A 25,179-nucleotide genomic window follows, 5' to 3' on the forward strand; every position below is an offset into this window, starting at 1 on the left:
TAACAATAAGTGCCCACTTTACATTTAACAAAGATGGCTCCAACAATGTATAATGACCCCCACACTGTAATCTCCATACTGTATGATGGCCCCCTAGATAGCCTCCATATACAGTCTCGCAAGTCACGTGGCTGTGCTATATACTACGTGGCTGTGCTAAGTGCGATGTACATACATACATATTCTAGAATACCCGATGCGTTAGAATCAGCCTCCATCTAGTGGAGATATAAACAATCCAAGTGTGACATAAGGAAACGGGATGAAACGAAGGAGCCCTAGGGAAAAGTTATCCTTAGAGAGGAGACCTGTAATGGGGCTCTGTCAGTAGTCACCTGGCAGCTCTAAAATGGCTACGACTTAGGGGCCACTGGGCTGTGGTCACGTAATAATGTACAGTGGTGCAAGCTGGCAGGAGTGATCAGGTGGCCGGTTCAAAACCAAGAGGGCAGCAAAAGTGCAAAATCATCAGGCAAGAGAAACGTCAGTAAACAAGCCGAGGTCAAAACAGGAAAACACAAATACTAAGAAGGAGCCGAAACCACAGACCTTTAACAGAGGAGCGCAAAGCTATAACTGGCAGCTTCCAGCAGTAAGCTAGAAGCTTTTGTAGGGTCTCCAATTGGCCTGATCAGCGCACACACCCAAACTGGACCACACTGCACGTCCTAGCCACCCTAACCTCAGTGGTTGAACAGAACCTGAGCCAAACAGAAGAGATCTTGGATCCAAAAGCTCTATCAAAAGCGCTTCCCGCAGAGTAAATATTGCAGCGCCTAGTGAGAGAAGCAGATGTGGCATGTAGTGATGGGCAGTCTGGCAATTTTTGGTGCACTGGTTGTCCTGGCTCCGCTCACCAAAAAGAGACCCTTTTTTAAACCAAAATAGATGCCTATTAAATATGTGTTCGCAATAGGTGAACTAATATTTAAGATTCCGTTAATGATGCTGAAACCCTGCCAACACATGACCGAAACTCCACCTACTTGCAGTTAACCAATTAAATTGATGAGTGGAGGAAAAACCAAGAATTTACTCCCTGTGAGAGCCATTCGGAGAATTTAGTGGCTCTCACTGGGGTGCCGCAGGGAACTGGCTCTTTGCCTTCGTTTGTTTGCGACTGACCCATCACTAGTGGCAGGAGCAGTTTATGGTGGAGATGTGACAAGACGGAATCCCTGGAAAAGGGGAGAAGAAACTTAGTTCTGGCCGGGTAAGTATATCAATGGTTCTCCAGGATTGTTAATTATTGGGTTTTGGAGTATTGTGATTGGTAATTATTTTTTTATTTGTTTTATCAATTTTATGCGGCACATTTGATTTGTGATATAAAATAATGTACTTTTATACACTTTCTATCGTTGTGCTTTCTTTGAGTCGTCTCCTGAACTTAGGGATATTGTTGTATTGATATTTTTAGCGTTTTCTATTGGTATTGTCAATAATCGTATTTCTTGATGACGTTATTGTTCAGTATCCGTGTTATTCGATATTGATCGCGATCATGGTATTTCTTACAAGTGGACTATTGAGGGTGAGAAGCAGGGTCGCCTTATACAGCAGAATTTGAGGCACGTGGGTCATGAGCATGTCCTGTCCCTGACAGAATATCAGATAATTCTACAAAAACCAAGTTCCTTTTCTGCCATATTAAATATATATTAGGGAGCTGCCGTAAAACAAATTCTTTAACATAAGGAAAGATGACATCAGAAAGATGACAAAAACAAGGATTAATATTAGTTAATAACTAACCTTTTCTCCTCGATCCTGTGTGAGCCAGCCCTCGTCTCTGGCTAAAAATTCAACAACCATTTACAAAGATCCAGAATAGAGAAGAAATCGGATATCTGTTTGCCCTGAAGCTTTCACTGGACAGGCTGTGAGTATAACTAATGAATGCGGGTTTGTTATGCCGCCAAATGTTAAAGTTGGAAAACTCTGGATGTATGGAGGGCAATAATAATAGGACACCCACAGAGGGGCATGGAGTGTCCAGTTTTAGGGGAGAGTAATTCCATTAATTTGACACCCGATCCATCATTGTAGGATCACACATGAATCCTATATGACTTTATTCGGGCTTTGTGCCCTGTGCATGGGACAAAAATTTATTATTTGTGTTGGGAGAAGGGATTGGTAGTTTTTGGATTAAACACAACCTACACCACAGATGTAAGTGATAAGATAGCAGATCCATGGAAGACTCGAAACATAAAGTGTGAAGGAGGGTGAAAAGATAGAGTTTCAGCACGCATAGATATTTTTAGTGTACTCGTATTCAGTTTATTACAAAGTGTGATTTCTTCTTGGACAGGGTCCAGATCTGTGTCGGTCATGACAATTCTAATTAAAGTAAGACGCTTCACCTGCCATATTACCCCAAGGGTCTGCTCCAGATTAATCAGCAACAGCCAAAAGTTTTCTGCCCCTCAAACTTTCGCCGATTATGAAGATATTAGGTCCAGTTACAAACTGGATCCACCAGAATACTTCAACTTCGCAAGTGACATCTTAGACAAATGGACGGCTGCTGATAAGGTAATAGTCTATGATTCTTTGTCTAACCTCACAGGTTGACTAAAATTGGGGGTGTATATTCTACAGGACTGCGTAATATGATGAGATATTCGAAGAAGTAGTAATAGTGATGGTCTTTTCCCAGGATGGCAGTAGAAATCCCAATCCTGCTCTGTGGTGGATAGATGGTGAAGGAAAAGAGGTGAAATGGAGCTTTGATGAGTTGGGTTTTCACTCCAGGAAAGTTGCGAATTTTCTGTCTGATGCTTGTGACTTAAAACCAGGGGACAGAGTTATTGTGATTCTCCCTCGGGTGCCGGAGTGGTGGCTGTTAAACGTTGCGTGCATTAGAGCCGGTAAGTAGTCTTAAAGGAAACCTGGACCACCTTCGTGACCACACATTGACGACTCTCCACCTGTCCGAACGACAGCCGATTAATATATAATTTCTGAAATACTCCTATAATGCCTGGTGATACAGTTCTCACCTTCTTCAATTGTTGTGAAGAGGTAAAGCTTCAAGTACAAAAACAGCAAGAACCGTGTGTTATACAACGATAAAATGCTAATTTATAACATAGCTAAAAGATACATGGCTTAGTGAAAATTTTTAGAAAGTGTTATAGCTATTGTTTTTGCACCCAAGCAAAAAGAGGACCCAAAGGTCCTTTTGACCTGGAAGAGGACAGTAGTCCTATTAATGTCATGAGGTTTTGGGGTGGGGATCTCATAACAGATTTTCCGTTACGGCCTGGACGCTTGCCTTCTGAGGAATTCATCGTCCGATGGTTCCTTCCTCAAAGATAAAATGTAAAACCATTACAACGAATTCCATCTAAAGTTTCCATTACTTCACAGGTTTAGTTCTAATCCCAGGGACAACACAACTTACAGCAAAGGATATTCTGTACAGGCTTCAAACATCAGAAGCAAGGTGCATTATCACAAGCCAAGAACTGGCCCCAAATGTAGACGCCATCTCATCCCAAGTACCAGAACTAAAAACCAAAATAACCGTGGCCGGAAAGAGAGAAGGGTGGCTGAATTTTCAAGATCTCTATATGTATGTCCCATCCTATTGGCCTGTAATGATAGAGTCACCAAGGATCATGTAATAAATATTTCCATTTATTTAAGGGCGGCCAGTGACAAGCACATGTGTGTGAGGACAAGGAGTACAGATCCAATGACCATTTTCTTCACCAGTGGGACAACGGGTTCTCCAAAAATGGCAGAACACAATCACTCCAGCTATGGGCTAGGACTGACTATATGTGGAAAGTAAGTAAGCATGAAGATATTAGATAGTTGCTTAGGATTCTTCTCAACTACAAATTGAAGGAGTAGGTGAGACAACAAAAGCATCACACATCTATGAATGGGTCAGGGGCAACTAGTCATGGGAAAGCTCAAGAAGATTGGAGTAAACATGCGATATGCTTCTAAAACAGAGGACCTGGTCTAGCAGGTTTGTTTGATGGCCATCAGACACCTGAAGCTGGCCTAGGAGGATAATCTTCATATTTGTCACCCCGATCTTGTCTTTGTGAAGTTGTTTTGTTCTGCAGCCTTTGTCTCATATAAATAATGGTTGGCTTTGTGCACTGTGTGTCTGAGCCTTATGATTGGTATAACTGAGTATACGTCAAATGTATCCATAGGACTCCTTTCACCCAACAGAGGACAAAAAGTTCTCCGTTGGCCTCCACTGGGATGGTAGAACTTTGCTTCTATTTAGGAAATAAAAGTCTGAGATTGGGGAGTCTTAACAATTTATAACTCTTCCAGCATAGTCCATAAGGTTGAAGGAAGTGACAATGAAGTTTATATGTACTTAAAGGGAACCTGTCAGCAGGATTGTGCACAGTAACCTACAGACAGTGTCAGGTCGGCGCCGTTATACTGATTACAATGATACCTTGGTTGATGAAATCCGTCTTGTGGTTGTTGTTTAATCTTTATTTTCAGTTTTGAGTTAATGATATGTTCGTGCTATGGGGCGGCCAAGGTATCATTGTAATCAGTACAATGGCGCCGACCTGACACTGTCTGTAGGTTACTGAGCACAATTCTGCTGACAGGTTCCCTTTCACTTTTATGTCTCTCACTAAAAAGTATGTAGATATAAAATAATTGAGTACGTATTTCCCCCATACAGGTATTGGCTGGCCTTAACGCCATCAGACGTGTTTTGGAATTCATCAGACACGGGTTGGGTAAAGTCTGCATGGAGCAGTGTTTTTGCTCCTTGGATCCAAGGTTCATGTGTGTTTGCTCATTACATGCCCCGATTTGACCCAACTCTAACGTTGGAGGTAAGGTTAAGGTGAACGTATTTCAAATTGTACAAAGTAAGGAAAAAAATTCACAAATAACGCAAAGTGGCTGTATATGATTGAAAGGTTGGGTAAGGCCATGTATAACGGCCTCAATTGCTTGTTAATGATTATTCATGAAAAAAAAACGCAGGACATTGAGTTTTAAAAACTGAGCAGATTTGTAGTTTGACTTTATGCCAGCGTGGTTTTTGGCCACATCCATACCTTTTAAAGAGAACATGTCAGTAGTGTTTTTAGTAGTTGTTAAAACAGGGTTTTACATCCAAAAAAAGCGAATTAAAATCCAAAATACTTCATTGTGATTTCACTAATGGGCATTAGTGATGAGCGAACATGCTCGAGGGTTATCCGAGTGTCTTCGGCGTGCTCGAAAAATGTTCCAGTCCCCGTTGCTGCATGTCTCGGGGCTGTTCGACAGATGCAACACATGCGGGGATCGTCTAACACAAAGGGAATCCTGTTCTTTTGTAATCAGTAGTGGGAGTTTTATACTAATGAGGGATAAGTGTGTACACAGAAATAGAGAGTATAAAAAAAACGCTTAAATTATCAAAAGATTTTTTATTAAATTGCATCACATCATATTCAAAACGAAAACAATTATATGGACCAAAGAATTAAAAAAGTGAAAGGCACGAACAGTCTAAGGTCAAAAGCAAACACTAATCATTTGTGGACCGGGAAATTAATCCCTGATGGACACCAATAAATATTGGTAATAAAACCATCAAAGTAGAAAAATTTAATAGTTAAAGTTGCCATTAGTGCTATATTTGTATTTGGGACCCTACACATCACTGTGAATCAAAGTGTCATAGTGCCAACAGATTGGATCTTACCCATATAAGTCCTTGTGCGCAAATAGACCATGCAGCCCCAACGCGCGTTTCGTGTGGGCATATGAAATTTTTCTATTTTGATGGTTTTATTATAGTTGCCAGTGTGCTGTGTGACCCTACGGGCTCATACTCACTTGCGTGAAAAACGGCCGAGTCTCGCATGTTAAAACCCGGCTCTGCCGCCGGCACTCCAGAGCGGAGCGTGCGGCCGCATAGCAATACATGGAGTTGCACGCTTCCCTCCTGAGTGCAGACGGCAGAGCCAGGTGTTACCATGCAAGACTCGGCCGTATTTCACACAAGTGAGTATGAGCCCTAATAGACACCAATAAATATTGCACTATCAGGGATTAATTTCCCGGTCCACAAATGATTTGTGCTTGCTTTTGACCTTAGACTGTTCGCGTCTTTCATTTTTTTTAATTCTTTGGTCCATATAATTGTTTTCGTTTTGAATATGATGTTGTGATGCAATTTAATAAAAAATCTTTTGATAATTTAAACGGATTTTTTTTATACTCTATTTCTGTGTACACATTTATGGTTTGGAGTATACCTGTTGTCCTTGACAATTCTTTGGCATTATATATAATTTTTGTTCTATTTTTCTTGTTTAATGAGGCATAAGTGCAGCAGGGCTGGATGTTGCACTTGGTGTTCTTCTGCCAGTCTGAGTATTATCCTCCGCTCATAACAGACAGGTCACTGCTTTTTCAGTGACCTGCCTCCTCTCCTGTGCCCGAAATTTTGCACAGGCGCTGGCATTGTCTGGGACAACGTATGTGCAGATGGATTTCTCAGCTGAAAGACATCAATTGGAAATCACTGCACATGCCGAACCCCTGGCAATGATGGCATCTGTGAGATTTCGGCCAGGGTGCTCTGCTGGCACCTCATAGCATAACACTGCCATGACTAAGACCTCCTTCATACATCCGTATAAAACACGCATGTGAAAAAACACTACCTGTGTCAGTGATTTTAATTAGTGTGTCCGTTTTTACCATCAGTGTCATTCGTGTCTCCTTTTTACAATCAGTGTCATCCGTGTCTTAGTTTTTACCATCAGGGTCCTCATTTTTACCGTCAGTGTGTCATCAGTGTCCCTGTTTTTACCATCAGTGTCATCCGTGTCTCCGTTTTCACCATCAGTGTCATCCGTGTCTCCGTTTTCGCCATCAGTGTCATCCATGTATGTTTTTACCATCAGCGTATCATCAGTGTGTCCGTTTTTTACCATCAGTGTCATCCGTGTGTCCATTTTTACCATCAGTGTCATCTGTGTCTCCATTTTTACCATCAGTGTGTCATCCATGTCTACGTTTTTACCATCAGTGTCATCCGTACTTTTTCGGTATGGATAAAGAAATAAATAAATTACAAAGCCTCTCCGATACTATGCTACATTTCTAAATGGAAGTATTTGCTAATATTATTATATTACACCTACTACATATTGGGATAGGATCTTGGAGATGTGAAATACATCTTTCATTTAGTGGAAATAATCTTTTTAGGTGAATATATATTTACCCGAACTGAACTAAAACAGTTTTCTTTTTTCCGTGAAGACATTGGCCAAATACCCCATCACTGTATACTGTGCTCCTCCAACCGCCTATCGTATGCTGGTGATATGCGACCTTGCAAGGTACGTACACCGTACACTACTGTATAAAATATTTGATACCTCTGGCATACAGCTATTATTCGGGGAAGCCTTGGTGAGCGCCGATTCTCGGCTACTTCCTCCCTTTGAATGTATTTTCTTTTACGTTTATGAATACATAATCATTGATTTTTTTTTTGGTATATTTATAAAGCTACAAATTTAAGACTCTAAAGCATTGTGTGACTGGTGGAGAACCGCTCAACCCTCAAGTGATGGAACAATGGAAAGCGAACACGGGGCTTGACCTTTATGAAGGCTATGGTCAAACGGAGACGGTAAGTTATAACTTGACTATACTTTTTTTTTTGCAGCCAAGTACTGGGGCATTTTCCATATTACTAGTCCAAGAGTTGATGGTACTATTCTGGCTGAAGACCATAAACTCAAACTAAGCCTCATTCAGACATTCATGTATCATGGTCCAAGTGTGGACCATGGTGCAGGAACCCGTCACGGGTCTCCTGCCCTGATCTTGACCACATCATAAGCTCTTATATTCAGTGCCGTCTCCCTTTGCGGTTCCATACTGGAGCCTTAGAGTATATTATGTTACATAGCATCTAATTGAACATGTTTCATATAGGAAAAAATATGCTTTACATGTGGGGAAGTGTCCATGCAGAATATCAGAGGCATATTTCACCGTCAGATGCAAGTATAAATGAGGCCTTATGGGATAAAACATCACCGCTAATCACCACCATTATTTTCTAGGTCCTGATCTGTGGAACATTTAAAGGAATGAAAATAAAACCAGGCTCTATGGGAAAGTCTTCTCCATCCTATGACGTCCAGGTACTTCTGTCTCTAGGGTGGTATGAACATGGGACAACTGAAGGTTGTGCTCAAATCAGCAAAGTAAACATGAATAGAAAGATCTCGAGAACTTTTGGGTCATATGGTCGTCGATTCTTACATGCGAGAAAATCAGGCCGATTATGCTAATGTCAAACTATTAGTGTCACCTTAGCCTGATTCGATTCTCAGGCATGCGAGAATCGCAGCACAGGTATGGAGAAGATGGAGAACTTAACTTTTCCATCTTCTCCATTGTTTGCGTCCGATGTTTTCCAAGCTCTCTCATGCGTGAGAATCGGACGCACCCTCAGCATGCTGCGATTGTTTTCTCATGTTGATAGCACAGAACCCAATGTTATACTATCGGACAAAAAATCGTCCGTGTTATACAGCAGTGTGAGCGACCGACTACAACTAAACATTGCTTGCCTAATTGGTAAGATACCCAGAGTATGTCCACTAGCAGTTGATAGGTCTCCTTCAAAAGGTTTGCCCACATTTGGCGAAATCTTCGGCTTGCCAAATCCTGACGGTGTGTAATGCACACACAGTTAGGATGCATCTCGGCTTCCTGGTTTCAGCTGTTATCAAGTGACCGCAAGTGCTGACAAGAGCCTTGGCCTCGTTTCTCAATAGAATTCTGACTGGCCGAATACTGGAATTGTTGAGAAAAGCCAGATCCTAATGGTGTGTACGTTACTCACCGTTAGAAGTCGGTAAGCAGAATCGCTTCCTGAAGGAATGGGCATTCTTCTAAAGTAGATAAGTGGGTTAAATTATAAATTTCAGATGTAATCAAAATTAATTTTGAAGGCTTCATCTATGAAATAGGGGCAGTGTTTCCCCACAGTACTGCCATAAATCTGTGCTAATTACCATATTGTGCTCTGATTTAGTGGCTGACGTCATCTCTACAGGTTTTCACAAGTTGTTAATTCTAGACGGTGAAATAGTTTGTCTTGCTGGTAATATTTTTTATTATGTCTCTTTAATATTGTATTTGTATGTACATTTTATCATTCCAGGTAGTTGATCCTGATGGCAACATATTACCCCCAAATCAGGAAGGTGAAATTGGAATCCGCATCGCACCGCAAAGACCTTTTTGTATTTTTTCTCAATATACAGTAGGTTTATTTTAAACTTGGCCATGTCTGCCATCCTATTTTTTTTTTAGTCCCGGTCCATTTTAATTTAAAAATCTTTCAACTAGTTTTCATTGAAAATGTATTGTTGCGAGTCTACAGCTCCTGCGCAGACCTATGCGACTCCATCGTAACAGACTACAAAAAAAAAAAAAGCAGCTATAATTACGGAATTTTATTCCGAAATGCGTAAAATGTTTGGTTACGTATTTTTTAAACGTGGTCTATGCACGTGATTTTTGGATAGAAAACATGCGTTCATCCTGTAGGACGGAGTGCTGACTTTTTCACAGACTACAAAAAACAAACAAACAAAAAAAAAAAAAAACAACTGTCATCTGAGCCTGCAATCATACTCTCATTTTCCTCACTTTTTGCTAACTTACTCCTTGTTAAGCTGCTAAATATAAGGGACTGCAGAGGGAGAAGAAAAAAAAAAAAAAAAAAGTATGAATGGAAGATCAGACTACAAATGCTTTGTTTGTAGTCTGTTACCATGGAGATCGCTTGGAAACTACAATTCTGTTTTAAATCAAGACCATTTACTAAGTAAGTTGCTTTATTTTGCACTGTATTGGAGCATTAGAGATGTATATATATAGATAGATAGATAGATAGATAGAGAGAGAGAGAGAAACTAAGCCTAACTTTTAAAAAAAGGTTTTTATAGTGATTAAAAAAAAGTAATTAAAAATAAAGTGTAAAAGAGACCTGCTTAAACTGCAATTTACAGCACACAATCCATTACATAACACAATGATTTAGCCTTTACAGATAATTTATAAATCCATTTAAAAAAAAATAGGGCAACCCAGAGAAAACTGCATCAAGCCACAGAGGAGACTTTTATCTTACTGGAGACAAAGCTATAAAAGATGAAGATGGCTATTTCTTTTTTGTTGGAAGATCAGATGACCTAATTTTATCTTCGGGGTAAGTATAAGGACTAAGCATAATCTACCTAATTTCTCAAATCTGTATAACGTAAAAAGCGTTCCTCATGCAAACTACCGTAATTCATCGCTGCTTTAGAGGGATTTCCTGGGATTTTTGAAAAGTTAGGCAAGAGTAGGGAAGTCAACATTACTTACCCATTGAAATCACTGCTCCAGCGTCGTCACTCTAGTGGTCCCGCTCTCCTTCCGTGATGATGTCTCAGCCAACGGCTAAGTGACCACTGCTTCCAATCAATAGTGCCGATGCCACTGATCGGCTGCAGTAGTCACGTGATTGATGGATGGGACAACATCATTGTAAGCAGATGGAAACCACCAGGGAGAAGGCACTAGGATTCAATTGTATAATGGTTGTCTTTATATTTTAGAACATCAGAGGTCCTTGGCCATAGTTGGGTTTTAATATGGACTTGATCTGATGGTGTAGGGGATATAAAGGGCTAGAATTTCATAAATAATTATATATATGATGAGAGTAGCTGTATTCTGTTGATACCTTGATCACAAAAATTTAGATTTTGCACTAAAAGTTTTGAGTGTAAGTGTAGATATCATGAATTTGGCTCTATGTGTACGGACACGGTACAGCAGCACAGGGCCCAAACCAGAGACGTCATGTACAAGTAGTATGCAATGCTTTCAATTTGAGGCACAGTGTTGGTTGATGGACTTTTATAGGTGCTAAATCACCGATCCATAAAATGGCAGTGTGCGTGCAAAGCCTTTTTTTCATGGATCTTTTTCAGATATCGTATCGGACCATTTGAAATAGAAAGCGCCCTAATAGAGCACCCGGCCGTCGTAGAATCTGCAGTGGTCAGCAGTCCGGACCCGATCAGAGGAGAGGTAACCCTTTACCCAACTCATCTACAATACAGCAAAATGTTTTTTTTTTGTCCAGGAATGAAACAAAATTTACACAAAATATAGGATGCTCATGTCCAACGAGAACTACGGTCTATAACATGTACTGTGCAGACCAAAAGGTGCTTGAAAGCTGCAGCTAGAAACTTCAACATCTCTCATAAACAGCCCAAAAAGCAATAATATGAGGTTACCCTACAAATAAAGTATTCCTACACTTGAAAAGGATGTTAAAACATTACATTGGTTCATAAAATCTTTGAAAACCTCCATTTATATGGACAAAAATGCAGCGACATTGTGGCCAACACACCACAGGTATCGATCTAGGTCTTGTCCTCTGCACCGTGTATCGTTCACTGGTCTGTAGATGCTGGAATAATGAAATGAATTCAGCATGTCAATAGGAGTAGGGTCCTGTAGTGATCAATAGGTTCTGTAGATAGAAAATAATGTGCTGGATCTATGCCCATCCATTAAAGGGGTTGTGTCCAGACTTGGGGGTACTAGTCTGCAGTCAATTTGTGCGGCTGCAGACTTGGGATCCACCACTGTGCACGTCGTCACGATTCTCCGATGCTGGTTGGAAAGTATGAGATATGTATACATACAGTCACATGCCAAATAGACGTGCACGGTCTCACTCAAATGTATAGGGCAAGGTCAGACATGTCTAGTCGGAATGTGCCCTGATTGCACCCCTGTCGTCACATGACATCTGCTCCCAGCAACTTCTGGCAGTGCACACTGTGAGGATTCACAAGTCTGCAGTCACAGACTAACTGCAGACTTGTATCCCAAGTCTTGACAACCCCTTTAAGGGTTGTCTAACACCTATCGGGAGAATAGGGAACACCTTTGTTTCTAGAAGAACGGTCCAGAAGCTTCCTAAAGGAGAGAACCCTTACAATTAAGAATTCATCTACATCTAAAAACAACCCCCCTTTTAAAGTTTTTAGAAATATTTAAATCAAATACAGCACATATCCCAAAAAGTATGTTTGGTACTAAATGAGTCTTCTTGTGGTGGGCAGAGTACCCTAAATCTACAAAGGATTCTGTTTTATACCCAATACGTATGTTTAATGTGCAGGTGGTGAAGGCTTTTGTTGTCTTGTCCCCTGCATACACTGGCCACGACCAGGAGACACTGGCTAAAGAACTACAAGAACATGTAAAGAAGGTGACCGCCCCGTACAAGTACCCAAGGAAGGTACGTAGCTCCATGACCCCAGCACAGTCGCTCAAGAAGCTGCTGAAACTTGTCCTGAAATTATTCTTCTATTATTCATAGATTGAATTTGTTCAACAATTGCCCAAAACAGTCAGCGGGAAGATTCGGAGAAATGAGCTGAGAAATAAGGAATGGGGAAAAGCCTGAAGACCAGTTACCACGAGCAAAACTTTCCATTACTAATATACATAAAGTAGTCTTCTTTAAGATTCCCGACTCCACCCGTATGTGACCATCCTGACAACTCATGTGCACACGAACACCGTGATACTCAAGTTTTCTTTTTTCTTTTAAAAGAATGGAGAAGCCCTATTCCTCTTCCTAGGCAAAGAAGACCAGAGCGATATAACTGAGCGAGAGCACACCGAGACCAAGGACTCCGATGGTTGGGATATGAGATTCATGCAATATAAATTTTCTTAATAGTATTGGTGATAAAATAGGTGGCAAAAACCTCTAGTCTAAGAGCAGCATGATGTAGGGACAGAGGCCGGAATTCCAGCAATGTGTCACTTACTGGGCTGCTTGCTGTGTTTTTCATAAAAATCATAGTTTTATCAGCAGGAAATCATTAGAGAAAGAATAAACCTGCAGCCAGATAGTCCTCCATATTCATGAGTTATTTATAACCCCTCCCCCAGCACTGATTAGCAGCTTTCTGCCTATGCACAGCGTACACAGAAAGCTGCCAATCAGTGTGGGTGGGATTATACAGCGCTCAGCATTCTGAGAACTGCTAGATCTGCAGCAGTGGAAACAGTGATTTTATCAGAGCTGCAGCAAGCAGCCCAGCAAGTGACACATCGCTGGAATCAGGGTCTCTGCCTCTACATCATGCTACTCTAAGATGGGGAGAGCAAAAACCTGGCACCAATTCCTTTAGTTCTTGGTCAGGAAAGACCGCATTCACCAGAAGACATCCATTTAAAAAAAATAAATAAATAAAAGAAAAATATTCATTTCACAAGGCAAAATAAAAATATAAATAGGTTTTTATTTTTGCATTAATAAAATGACATTTGAATGCCAGGCAACTTATAGAAAAAAAAAAAAGGTGAACTTGATATACACAGAATTAGTAAGTCCATTCAATAAAATTAGCTTAAAATAATACAATAACGTATACAGGAGACGTACAATGTCCATGTCACATCAGGACCCCCCCCATGTCCACAGCACGCAGAGCTCGGCTTTTATGATCACTGATTTTTTTTCTAAGATTTACTGTGATTGGTTCCTATTGCCACTGATTCTATGAGGGTGGGCACAAAGGGGGTATTAACGGTCCCAACATCCCCAGTCACAAGTCTTGAGAGCTTAGCTTGTACTGAAGCCATTGGGGTGGCACAAAGTCACCAATGCCGCTGTCATACTCCTGGCCAAAGTTCACATAATTTTACCAGTCCAAAATTCATTATCAGTTCTAAAAACCACTGGTGTAGGATTTCCACTGGTGGTAAATACCAGTAACGTGACAACACATAGTCAACTGGTATTAGATAAAGGCGCCGTCAGGCCATGATCATGGTAGCAAATGTAAAAGTTAGGTTCTCATCGATGGTCTCAGCTTGAAAAAAGGCTTGTGAGCAGCAGAAAACCCAGCAGAAAGCAAACTGGTGGACAGGCAGGCCGACGCGTTTGAAGTCTTCTCTTTCAGCAGTGTGTCCTCCCATTTGAAGTAGTTACAGCCTTTGCCGTTCTCGTCGTTTCTCTTCCGTACGGAGCAGCTATAGAAAACCCTGCCATGGTTGGGGCCCATATTCGAAACGGTGAGTTTCTTTGCCCTGCGGCCACACTGGCACGTCGGAGCGGTAATACGGTCCCATTTTGTTGCCCCGATTGTCTTATTTAGTTTATTTGTAGAGCTTAATCCTGCATTTGACAGGACGTGGGAGCCATTAGTCGGGACTGGTAATGTGCGGTTACCTTCATATATTGTAAATGGAAGTTTCTTGGGAGGGGAGGAGAAGCTCACATTTGCAAGTTTCCTTTTTGGAAAGTAGTCCAACACGGTAGGCATCCTGCTTGGCTGTCCTGTAGTTGGAGATGGGACGCTTTTTCTACGGTGTCCTGTCAATGGAGCTGGCACACTTCTTCTAGGCTCTCCTGTTGATGGAGCTGGGACGCTTCTTCTAGGCTCTCCTGTCGATGGAACTGGGATGCTTCTTCTAGGCTCTCCTGTTGATGGAGCTGGGACGCTTCTTCTAGGCTCTCCTGTCGATGGAACTGGGATGCTTCTTCTAGGCTCTCCTATCGATGGAGCTGGGACGGTTCTTCTAGGCTCTCCTGTCGATGGAACTGGGACGGTTCTTGTAGGCTCTCCTATCGATGGAGCTGGGACGGTTCTTCTAGGCTCTCCTATCGATGGAGCTGGAACGCTTCTTCTAGGCTCTTCTGTTGATGGAGCTGGGACGCTTCTTCTAGGCACTCCTGTTGATGGAGCTGGGACGCTTCTTCTAGGCTCTCCCGTCGATGGAGCTGGAAAGCTTCTTCTACTTCCCAATGCACTGGGTAATTTAAAAGCTGAGCCATTAGATGCTGGTTTCTTCATATTAACATTATAAATAGTGGTGTCCGGGCTCTGATAAATCACAGATTTACGGTGGAGATTTCCAGTCCTGATATTGTGCATGGATTGGCAGCTATTCTGATTTTCCTGGTTATTTCTAAGCATTAGGACAGCGGATGATGGTGAATCAACTGGTAACAGATCTTGTTCCTCCATCTTTGCAGGACCCTCATGCTGAGAATCCTCTATAACAGCGGCTTCTTCCCACTCAGCTAAAATGGACAAATCTGAGCAGGAATCCATATCCAGATCAGAGCAGTCATTCACCGTATGGACAGTAGTAGACATTAAAACATGACTTCTGTTATATAGCGAACGATCTAGGGGTGTAGAGGAGAAGGCTCCAATCTGGATGCCATAGTTTACAGGACTGAGTGATGTTCGTATGGGAAACCTGTATTTGTTATCATTACCAAGTGTTGTAGAAAGCCCATTTATTAACGTCTGGTGCGGTGGCACGTCCTTCAGTTGTTTGGCACTGTCCTGGTTGGCATCGTCACGTAGTTGGCATGATTTCAGATTATTGGTTTTATCATCCTTTAAGTCTTGTCCGTCGTCTTTAGCTATAGCCGATGCCTGTTTGACGTCACCTTGTCTGGATTTATGTACTTGAGCAGCCGATGGTGGCCCCGGTCTTACAGAAGATTTAGGAGGTGCCTAGTTTTTTACAAAGAAAGCTCAGAATTCTTCAATAAAATTTTAATAATTAACACCACAGAAGTTTTTTTTTTCTTCACATTTTGTCTCCACAAGTTATTTTTTATTTTTCTACTCATCAGGATTAGTTGAATGAAGAAAAAATGGAGACCTGAAAAACCAACTGACCTGGTCTAAAGATTTAGTGATTTTCATGACACAACCATCACTGATCATTCTCCAAGCGAGACGAGCTGTGTTCCGGGAATCATCTAGGCCTTGAAAGAAAAGAAAAAAATGTGAAACTTACAATAGATGAACAAAAAGTTGTTCTGTAATCAGATCTCTTTCCAAACCCCGCATTCACTTTATGCACATACAAAAACAACCTTACCAGAGTGTTCACGGCCTGAGAACTCAATGCCAACATCTTGTAAAGCTCCATTTAAACCTTTGGGTTTGCGATTGTAGAAAAGCTGAAAGGGAACATTAAAGGCAAGACTTATTATTTTCTCAGCAACCAAGGAGTCATATATACTGCTAGGGCATACAACGGGTTGTATCCAGTGGATGAGGTGTTTTACATGACATTTTACTAATGTGTGAGCCTCCAAAGTTTGCTGGGCTGTGAACCCACAGGTTGGAGTTTCGTTAAGGGCTTTGATTAATCACATTCTCTGTTGCTTGGTAGCATATGTAACCACCATGATGTAGAATGTCGGCATATTAAATAAGCTGCATGTACTTATTGCAGGATGATGGGATAGAGGCAATATCAATAATTAAAAATATGAGCAGACATATTGCTTAAAGGGAACCGGTCATGTCAAAAAACACTGTTAACTTGCAGATATGGGGTAAATCTGTAGGTTATTAGATCTCTAAAGTTGACGGCTGCTGCACTGAAGGCCCAGCTACTGTGGGGAAATAAACTTTATTCTTCCGGCTTTCAGTTATAGAGGTGCGGCTTCCGTCACTGCTCAGACTACAATGATCGGTGGCTGTAACCATGCGGTGGCATTGACTGATAGCCAGCTCAGTAGTGCATCAGCACAAAGCTGGCTGTCAGTCAGTGCCGGGGAGCAGTTACAACCACCATTTACTATGTACTGAGCCGTGACTGAAGCCGCGCCTCTACGACTGAAAGCCAGAGGCAGCCGGGAGGAATAAAGTTAATTTCCTCCTGGCAAGTGGGCCCTCAATGGGCGGTTGCACGGCTTTAGAACGCTATTAACTTTTACATCACAGTTTCCTTTAAAATGCAAAGAACGTCTCAACGCAAGATGTTAACCCTTATATTTAAACCATCGTATTGAATCATATTTATGTTTACATCATAGATTCCATGAAAAGTTTCTGAACAGGAAAAGAGAATGTTTCTTATAGTATAAGTGTAAATAGCAATTGCTTGACACTAGACTAGAGAAAATATCCGTAGGCAGCCTGACCATAGGGCACTCCATTACCTTTACATATATATGTATGTCATCTCTGCCCCTACATCTGTGTTGAGGGTATTTAACTCACCTTGTAAGTTAATCGGAGGTCAATCCAGGAGTTCAGAATGTCCGGCTTCCTCAGCTGTTTCCTTCTGCATTCATACAATAAGCAAACCCCAAGATCCCAGTCTGAAACCAACCAGCAACAGATGACGAACATGAGAATGCTACACCGCAAGTTTCTCCAGATATATAACTACTAGCTATTGAACCCGTTCTACACCCGGGTGGCGAGCATTTATATTGGAATATGGTCTCCATCCTGGTATGTGCTGCTCCCATCCTGTCATATGCTGCTCCATCCTGCGCCCCCATCCTGTCATGTGCTGCTCCACCGTGTCATGTGCTGCTCCATCCTGCGCCCCCATCCTGTCATGTGCTGCTCCACCGTGTCATGTGCTGCTCCATCCTGCATCCCCATCCTGTCATGTGCTGCTCCACCGTGTCATGTGCTGCTCCATCCTGCGCCCCCATCCTGTCATGTGCTGCTCCACCGTGTCATGTGCTGCTCCATCCTGCGCCCCCATCCTGTCATGTGCCACTCCACCGTGTCATGTGCTGCTCCATCCTCATCCCCATCCTGTCATGTGCTCCCATCCTGCGCCCCCATCCTATCACGTGCTGCTCCATCCTGCGCCCCCATCAGTGCGGGCGGCTGTGCTGAGTGCGGGCGGCTGTGCTGAGTGCGGGCGGCTGTATGTGGCTGTGCTGAGTGCGGGCGGCTGTATGTGACGTGGCTGTGCTGGGTGCGGGCGGCTGTGCTGGGTGCGGCAGCTGTGGACGGCTGTGCTGGGTGCGGTGACTGTGCTGGGTGCAGCGGCTGTGCGTGGCTGTAGGCGGCTGTGGGAGGCTGTGCTGGGTGCGGCGGCTGTGCGTGGCTGTGGGCGGCTGTGCTGGGTGCGGCGGCTGTGCTTGGTGCGGTGGCTGTGCTGGGTGCGGCGGCTGTCCGTGGCTGTAGGCGGCTGTGGGCGGCTGTGCGTGGCTGTGCTGGGTGCGGAGGCTGTGCGTGGCTGTGGCGGCTGTGCTGGGTGCGGCGGCTGTGCTGGGTGCGGCGGCTGTGCGTGGCTGTGGGCGGCTGTGCTGGGTGCGGCGGCTGTGCGTGGCTGTGGGCGGCTGTGCGTGGCTGTGGGCGGCTGTGCTGGGTGCGGCGGCTGTGCTGGGTGCGGCGGCTGTCCGTGGTTGTGGGCGGCTGTGCGTGGCTGTGGGAGGCTGTGCTGGGTGCGGCGGCTGTGCGTGGCTGTAGGCGGCTGTGCGTGGCTGTGGCGGCTGTGCATGGCTGTGCTGGGTGCGGCGGATGTGCTGGGTGCGGCGGCTGTGCTGGGTGCGGCGGCTGTGCTGGGTGCGGCGGCTGTGCTGGGTGCGGCGGCTGTGCTGGGTGCGGCGGCTGTGCTGGGTGCGGCGGCTGTGGGTGGCTGTGCTGGGTGCGGCGGCTGTGCGTGGCTGTGGGCTGTGCGTGGCTGTGGGCGGCTGTGCTGGGTGCGGCGGCTGTGGTCGGCTGTGCGTGGCTATGCGTGGCTGTACGTGGCTGTGGGCGGCTGTGCTGGGTGCGGCGGCTGTGCGTGGCTGTGGTCGGCTGTGCCGGGGGCGGCTGTGCGTGGCTGTGGGCGGCTGTGCGTGGCTGTGGGCGGCTGTGCTGGGTGCGGCGGCTGTGCGTGGCTGTGGTCGGCTGTGCTGGGTGCGGCGGCTGTGCGTGGCTATGGGTGGCTGTGCGTGGCTGTGGGCAGCTGTGCTGGGTGCGGCGGCTGTGCGTGGCTGTGGGCGCCTGTGCGTGGCTGTGGGCGGCTATGGTCGGCTGTGCTGGGTGCGGCGGCTGTGCGTTGCTGTGGGCGGCTGTGCGTGGCTGTGCTGGGCGCGGCAGCTGTGCTGGGTGCGGCCATTTTCTTGGTCCTGCTCCCGGAGTCGGCGCCTGCGCAGTCCGCGCTTTCCGGCGCCATTTTCTTGAAGACACTGCAATGTGTCTTCAAGAAAATGGCGCCGGAAAGCGCGGACTGCGCAGGCGCCGATTCCGGGAGCAGGGGGACAGTCACGGCCCGGAAGCGCGTCGGTGGAACGGGTCAGGTAAGTATACTCACCCTCCGCCTCCTGGCTCGTCCCTGCTTGTCCGGTGGAGATCGCGGTGTGCGTTCAGCGCTTACGCATACCGCGATCTCCTGGGAGCGTCGCTCTGTGCGGTCCAGACTGCGCCGGCGCTTGCGCTTGCGCAGTCTATAGAGGCTTCGGACAGAGTGACGCTCCCAGCGTTATATTATAGATGTGAGTGAAGCCTGATGACTATAACAGGGTGACTGGGCACAGGACGATTCCTCTTTAGATTAGATTCCTGGCATCAGGGTAGGATAAATGTGCTGGCAACAACACTGACAGCCAGATCCTGCCCTGTATATCCTAATTCATCAAACTTGTTATGTAATTTTAACCTCCCTCAAGGTATTTTATGGAGTTAGAGTGGGGCTGTATAATGTGTAAAATATATATATATTATTGTTATTATTATAGCGCCATTTTTTTCATGGTGCTTTACATTATATATATATATATATATATATATATATATATATATATATATATATATATATATATATACATATACATATATATATACATATACATATACACACACACACACCCCAGCAGTGCTCAGTGGAACCTTGAGTTTAGAAATTCTTCTGTAACCAATGCCTTCAATGTTTTGCAACAATAAGGTTGCAAAGGTCTTGAGACAGCTCACTGATTTTTTCCATCATGAGAGGTTTCTTGTGTTGCACACCTTGGTAATTAGACAACTTTTTATAGACCATCAGTTCATCCAACTGATATTATTTGTCACTAAGCATCAGGATGCTTTCTAATTACTGATAGATTTCAGCAGGTGTCATGACTTTTTTGCACCTCTCTCATCATTAGCTCAATCCTTTTTCCCCTGTGTAATTTCTCATTATTACACAATTTAAAGAACATCTATGGTTTGATTTCTTTGCGTGTGTGGATTGGATGGCTTGTTACCGACATCTGGTGAGAATTTCATGTCAATAGCACCTTTAGAAATATATTTACTTAGAAAAGTGGTGATGTGTTTAATACTTATTTCACCCGCTGTATTTATAGGATAACAATAATAGCTACACTGTACCTGACCATGTTACAAATCCACACATCTTCTGCTCGGAGGACGTAGGCGTTGGTAAGACCCCAGGGAAGATAATGTGCCTTTCCTTCTGAAGTTTCTGAATCCATGTAGAGAATTGGGATAAGCAGATCTTTAGAGGCACGCCGTCATCCACTTGTTGCTATTATAAAGCAGAACCAGCGAGTTATATAAACGCATTGAGGTAAGAAATATGAGACAGACAAACCCAGATGTGAGTCTTGACATCAACCGACAAAAATACATATTCCTTTCTCCATTATGGCTCTGTGATAAAGGGATGAAGAGGTGAGCGATGCCGTGTCAGGTAACATGCACACGTTCTATTCTAATGACTAGGAGAGGTGCACGATACCTGCCTGGCAGGAACCCATCAATGTGACGCCGCCAGGGCCACTCATTTCCCAATGTGGAAGTCAGCCGTACGGAAGTAACCCCTTAATGAGAAGGAAGCGCATGTACCTGCTTTATTCCAGTCAGCTCCGTGCAAAAGTCTGAAAGAACTGGGTGCTCTTGTGGCTGTACATACGTGTGAAACTCTGACTCAATCTCTCCACGGGTTGTGTTTAATAAAACTGCTGGAAACTCAACTGAAATAAGAACATATAAACATATATAACATGAGTGTATGACAGAATGCGATTACTCCCAAGTACGCCAGTACCCCATATGTGGTCGCATACTACCAGCGGAGGGGTTCGGAAAGGAAGGAGCGTAAATTGACTTTTGGTGCAGATTTTTATAAAATACTCTGTGGGTGCAATTAGCAGTGCCACTAAATTACCCCATTACCACATCAATTGACCCCATTTTAGAAATCACACCCCCTCTGGGAGTAAATCTGCGGATGCAGTGACTAATTTGACGCTACAGTTTTTCCAGAAATAAGTAAGCAGTTGCTGTTGCAGAGTGAAAATTGCAAATATGTTGTTGCAGTGCCCAATACATTGTAGTGCCCAGCTAGTGCTTCTGAAGACACGTACCTTGTACATTAGGCAGGCTCTCCCCTCTACAGTAATGACACATGTGAATGATAACTGTGGTTTGGGTACCCTGTAGAGCTCGGAAGGGAGGGGGAATATGGATTTAGCAAACTCCATCTGCCTCATGACAGTGAATGACTCTGTCCGGGGTTCTGTATGAGTCCTGTTTTTTCAGAGATTTAGAATGAAACCCTGATGCAAGTACTCAGTGTAGATCGCAGAATAGCTAGCAGCTGAGCCTTATTCCGATATTTGGGAGGCAGAATGAACAAGTCAAGAGCAGTTAAAGAATAGTTTTCCTTCTTGTTTAGTGTTTTACACCATTGTGCCAGGCAAGTGAGGAAACCGCTTTATTCTTTAGGTCAGTATAATTAACGTCACCAAATTTATATATTTTCTTATATTTTGCAAATACTTTTCTACACCAAGAACAAATGTATTTATTTATTTATTATGCATCACCATATTCTAAGAAGCTTAACTTTTTTTACTTTTCCGTTGACTGGGCCATGTCAGTACTTGATTTTTGCAGGACGAGATGATGTTTTCAATGATACAATTTATTTTTTTCACATATGACTTTTTATTCTGGTCTAAATCCATAGGGTGGCAATATGATGATGGTAAGCACAGTTGCTTATTTTTTGTATTTGTTTCACTATATGGGTTAAATAATGTGACTTTTATAGTGTGGGTCATTCCAGATGTAACTAAATATGTACTTTTTTGGGGTTCATTTTTGCACAATAATAACAACAAAATGCATTTTTATTGGCATAACATTTTCTTTTTTAATTTCCTCTATGGGACTTAAACTTTCACTTACCTGATCAGTAGTCTAATACCCAGCAATAGTTTTGCATTGCAGAGTATTACACTTGCCAGTGTTACACTCACTGAAGGCCTGTGAGACCATGGTTGTGGCAGGGCCTAACAGACCACCATACGTGGCAGACCCTGAAGTCATTCTTTGCCATGACAACCATCAAAACCATTCAATTACGTTGAGGGAAGGCTAGTGGCACGAGAGAGGGTGCCCCCTCCCTCTCATAGCCTTCTAAATGCAGCTATTGCTATTGGCGGCTGGATAAACCTGTACACGCTGCACTGCAAGGGATGGCGTTTGAACCAACACTGGCTGTTGCTGCAGGAGCTCCTGTGCCCACACGATCATCTGGATGTAAGTCAATTTGTTTGAACAACAAGTTCCCAAATAAGACATACCATTATGTTTTATGTCAAGCAAAGGGTTAAAAATCCACATCCTCTTGAGAATGGAGGATTTTTAACAGCAAGTAAATTACAAACTTGCTTATTTATACAAGCACTTTGCAATTCTACCCATTTAATCTAAAAAGAGAAGACCCCTATAATAAAGACCTCTCTTGTATTATGTAATACTCACTGATTTCCTGACCATAACACTTTGTATCTTTCCAACAAGTCGACTCAAAGTCAATGACAATCAAATAGTCAAAAAATTGATCTACAACAGATAAAGAAAAAAAAAAAGTTACAACTCTAAGAAAATGCATGAGCCCCTGAAAAACTAAGAGAAGGCGAGAAGCGACACTTACTAGTTTTGGGGCTGCTGGAATTCTTTGCCTTCAGAGACAACTTGGAGCTCCTCCTTATAAGACCGAGCTGCCTGGATGAAAGCAAAGCAGAGATTTTATTATTCTGCAAATCCAGGAAACATTGCTCATAGCAACAAAACAACAGAGAAGAATTCATCATATCTTACTTTGCCAGCTCCTTTGTGGTCATTCTGACTGCAGGCCTATAAACTGGGAAAGGAAAAAGAACAATATCTAAATTGAGAAACGTTTAGACACTAAATGAGATGATTCAGTAAAAGGGTGAACAATTTATTATTTGCAAAATCTGGAGCAAAACTGGAGCCCAGTGATGTATCAAACAACGATGTGTCCTGACTCCTCACTCCCAGAGCAGCAATAAGGGGGGACAAGTGGGCAGCGTGCAACAAGTTACTAGAGGCTGCATTCCTGTATTATTGTCCTAAATGTCAGAAACCCCCCATAACAGAGGCAGCCGTCAACCCCCCCCAATAACAGAGGCAGGCCTCAGACCCCCCCAATAACAGAGGCAGCCGTCAGACCCCCCCCCAATAACAGAGGCAGCCGTCAGACCCCCCCCAATAACAGAGGCAGCCGTCAGACCCCCCCCCCAATAACAGAGGCAGCCTTCAGACCCCTCCAATAACAGAGGCAGGCCTCAGACCCCCCCAATAACAGAGGCAGCCGTCAGACCCCCCCAATAACAGAGGCAGCCGTCAGACCCAATAACAGAGGCAGCCGTCAGACCCCCCCAATAACAGAGGCAGCCGTCAGACCCAATAACAGAGGCAGCCGTCAGACCCCCCAATAACAGAGGCAGCCGTCAGACCCCCCAATAACAGAGGCAGCCGTCAGACCCCCCCAATAACAGAGGCAGCCGTCAGACCCCCCCAATAACAGAGGCAGCCGTCAGACCCCCCAATAACAGAGGCAGCCGTCAGACCCCCCAATAACAGAGGCAGCCGTCAGACCCCCCCCCCTCCCCCCTCTTCCAATAACAGGGAGCCACCACACAGCCTCACCTCCACGGTGTCTTCCGTGGACGCCTCTGACTGCTCCGAGCCCCTCAGGACTCAGTAAGCGACGGTCCTACACAGGAGATATTGCAGTAACTGCCCCCAACACAGCACAGGCGCCCACCACACATCCCCGCCCCCATGACTCTCCCACCTCTCCGTCCCGCAGCAGCGACATTTGTTTTTTTCAAATTCCCCGCTGTAATCACCATTTCCTTGACGTCATCATCATGCGCCGACATCGGTCATCGATTGCTCCTGTCTGTCCCCAGGCTGCTCCCGGGCTGTGGAATCGATAGCAGATAGATGGATCGCACGTGTAGTCACACTGTACTGCCTGACGCTGCGGAGCTTCCTGTACGTATCCGGCTGTGTACGATATTGGGGGGATAATAGGGGACTGGGGGCCGTGGTGCTAGGACAGCAGGGCCGGCGGGGTCCTGGCTGCGGACTGTCACCCGGCTACCAGTTATTGGCGCTTCATCTTCTGGTAACTTTAAGGCTCGATCAGCTTTTGCTTCAGGGACCGTTCACACCTGGAGATATTGTGCTGCGGATTTCTCCTATGTGCATCCACAGGAGCCTGAAATGCACAGCAGGAAATCAACACTAAATTGTGCAGACTTTACCCTTTGCTTGTACTGTTAGGGAATATGAATAACAGTGAGGGACCCCCTCTCAGGACCCCCAGCATGTGCCAGAACCAGAGCAGATCCTTATGACTGGACTGGAGCCATCGTTACACGGACAGCCGTTTATTTAAAGGGGTGGTCAGAAAACCCTGGCTGCAGTTTGATTTAAGCATGGTTGTGCTTTGCTCACCCTCCCTGGGTCCAGCACAAAGTCTCAAGTGGGGTCTGTTCCCCTCTGCAGCACTAATGTCACGTCGGCAGCCAATCGGTGAGCTCGGCGGCTCTGAGCGTCTCGTGCCATCAACTTGAGCACAGTCGCCGAGCAGCTCACTGATTGGCTGCAGACAGATACCGGCAGCTGGTGGGTGACTAAAATACGGGTTATTTTTAACAAATTGCTGCCGAGGGTCTTCAAAACCAGAAAACCCCTTTAAATGAAAGCCATGTAATAGTACTGTAGCCTCGGCAGGTTTTCCCTGAGCTGCCCCTATAAAGTGACCACCGGTTTATGAGAAATCTAGGCTTGCTCTAGAGATATTGTTACTATCCCACCAAAGACAGGTGGTCTTATCCCGGCTGGTGGGGTCATAGGTCACGACCAATTTGTGACAATCCTACATTTCTATTGACCATAGCAGCATTGTCGCAGTGGGGTCCATGCTTATGTATATACATTAGGACTGTTACAGGCTGGACCGTCGTGGTCGGGATCATGTGCACTCCTGTGTATGGAAGGGTTGGATGAGAGAGCTGTT

General features: G+C 44.3%; 3 protein-coding genes across 11 annotated transcripts in view; 2 read left to right on the forward strand and 1 right to left on the reverse strand.

Moving 5' to 3' along the window:
• The first annotated feature begins 1,087 nt into the window (after nt 1-1,087).
• Nucleotides 1,088-13,395, forward strand: LOC143785818 (acyl-coenzyme A synthetase ACSM3, mitochondrial-like). Of its 2 annotated transcripts, XM_077274956.1 has the most exons (15): nt 1,088-1,213; nt 1,784-1,882; nt 2,318-2,541; nt 2,666-2,876; nt 3,379-3,583; nt 3,658-3,801; nt 4,679-4,835; nt 7,270-7,349; nt 7,522-7,645; nt 8,085-8,165; nt 9,194-9,295; nt 10,119-10,246; nt 11,016-11,115; nt 12,227-12,346; nt 12,428-13,395. In XM_077274956.1, the coding sequence occupies exons 3-15, from the start codon at nt 2,338-2,340 to the stop codon at nt 12,512-12,514; spliced, it is 1,743 nt and encodes a 580-aa protein (XP_077131071.1). In that variant the 5' UTR covers nt 1,088-1,213; nt 1,784-1,882; nt 2,318-2,337; the 3' UTR covers nt 12,515-13,395. The 2 variants fall into 2 exon arrangements, with proteins under 2 accessions (XP_077131071.1, XP_077131072.1); XM_077274957.1 differs by lacking the exon at nt 1,784-1,882 and having other exon boundaries at nt 12,428-13,334.
• On the reverse strand, nt 13,343-24,112 carry ERI2 (ERI1 exoribonuclease family member 2). Of its 3 annotated transcripts, none has more exons than XM_077274952.1 (10): nt 24,002-24,112; nt 22,944-22,986; nt 22,777-22,847; nt 22,605-22,685; nt 20,679-20,806; nt 20,202-20,358; nt 17,100-17,200; nt 15,967-16,048; nt 15,762-15,850; nt 13,343-15,593 (listed from the first exon to the last, which is right to left on the reverse strand). In XM_077274952.1, exons 2-10 carry the CDS (start codon nt 22,964-22,966, stop codon nt 13,911-13,913), a joined length of 2,415 nt encoding a protein of 804 aa, XP_077131067.1. In that variant the 5' UTR covers nt 22,967-22,986; nt 24,002-24,112; the 3' UTR covers nt 13,343-13,910. The 3 variants fall into 3 exon arrangements, with proteins under 3 accessions (XP_077131067.1, XP_077131065.1, XP_077131066.1); XM_077274950.1 differs by having other exon boundaries at nt 23,947-24,046; XM_077274951.1 differs by lacking the exon at nt 24,002-24,112 and adding an exon at nt 23,799-23,968.
• The window catches only part of REXO5 (RNA exonuclease 5), a 37,240-nt gene continuing 36,067 nt past the window's right edge, over nt 24,007-25,179 (forward strand). For 4 of the 6 annotated variants that reach the window (XR_013218094.1, XR_013218093.1, XM_077274953.1 and 1 more), the window contains exon 1: nt 24,007-24,149. The gene's annotated coding sequence lies outside the window, so the exon portion shown is untranslated. Of the gene's footprint in view, nt 24,283-25,179 lie in introns of all 6 variants that reach the window. The other 2 variants (XR_013218095.1, XM_077274954.1) reach the window with 1 other exon arrangement.

This window comes from Ranitomeya variabilis, chromosome 7 (assembly GCF_051348905.1).
Source record: "Ranitomeya variabilis isolate aRanVar5 chromosome 7, aRanVar5.hap1, whole genome shotgun sequence".
NCBI classification, from domain to species: domain Eukaryota; kingdom Metazoa; phylum Chordata; class Amphibia; order Anura; family Dendrobatidae; genus Ranitomeya; species Ranitomeya variabilis.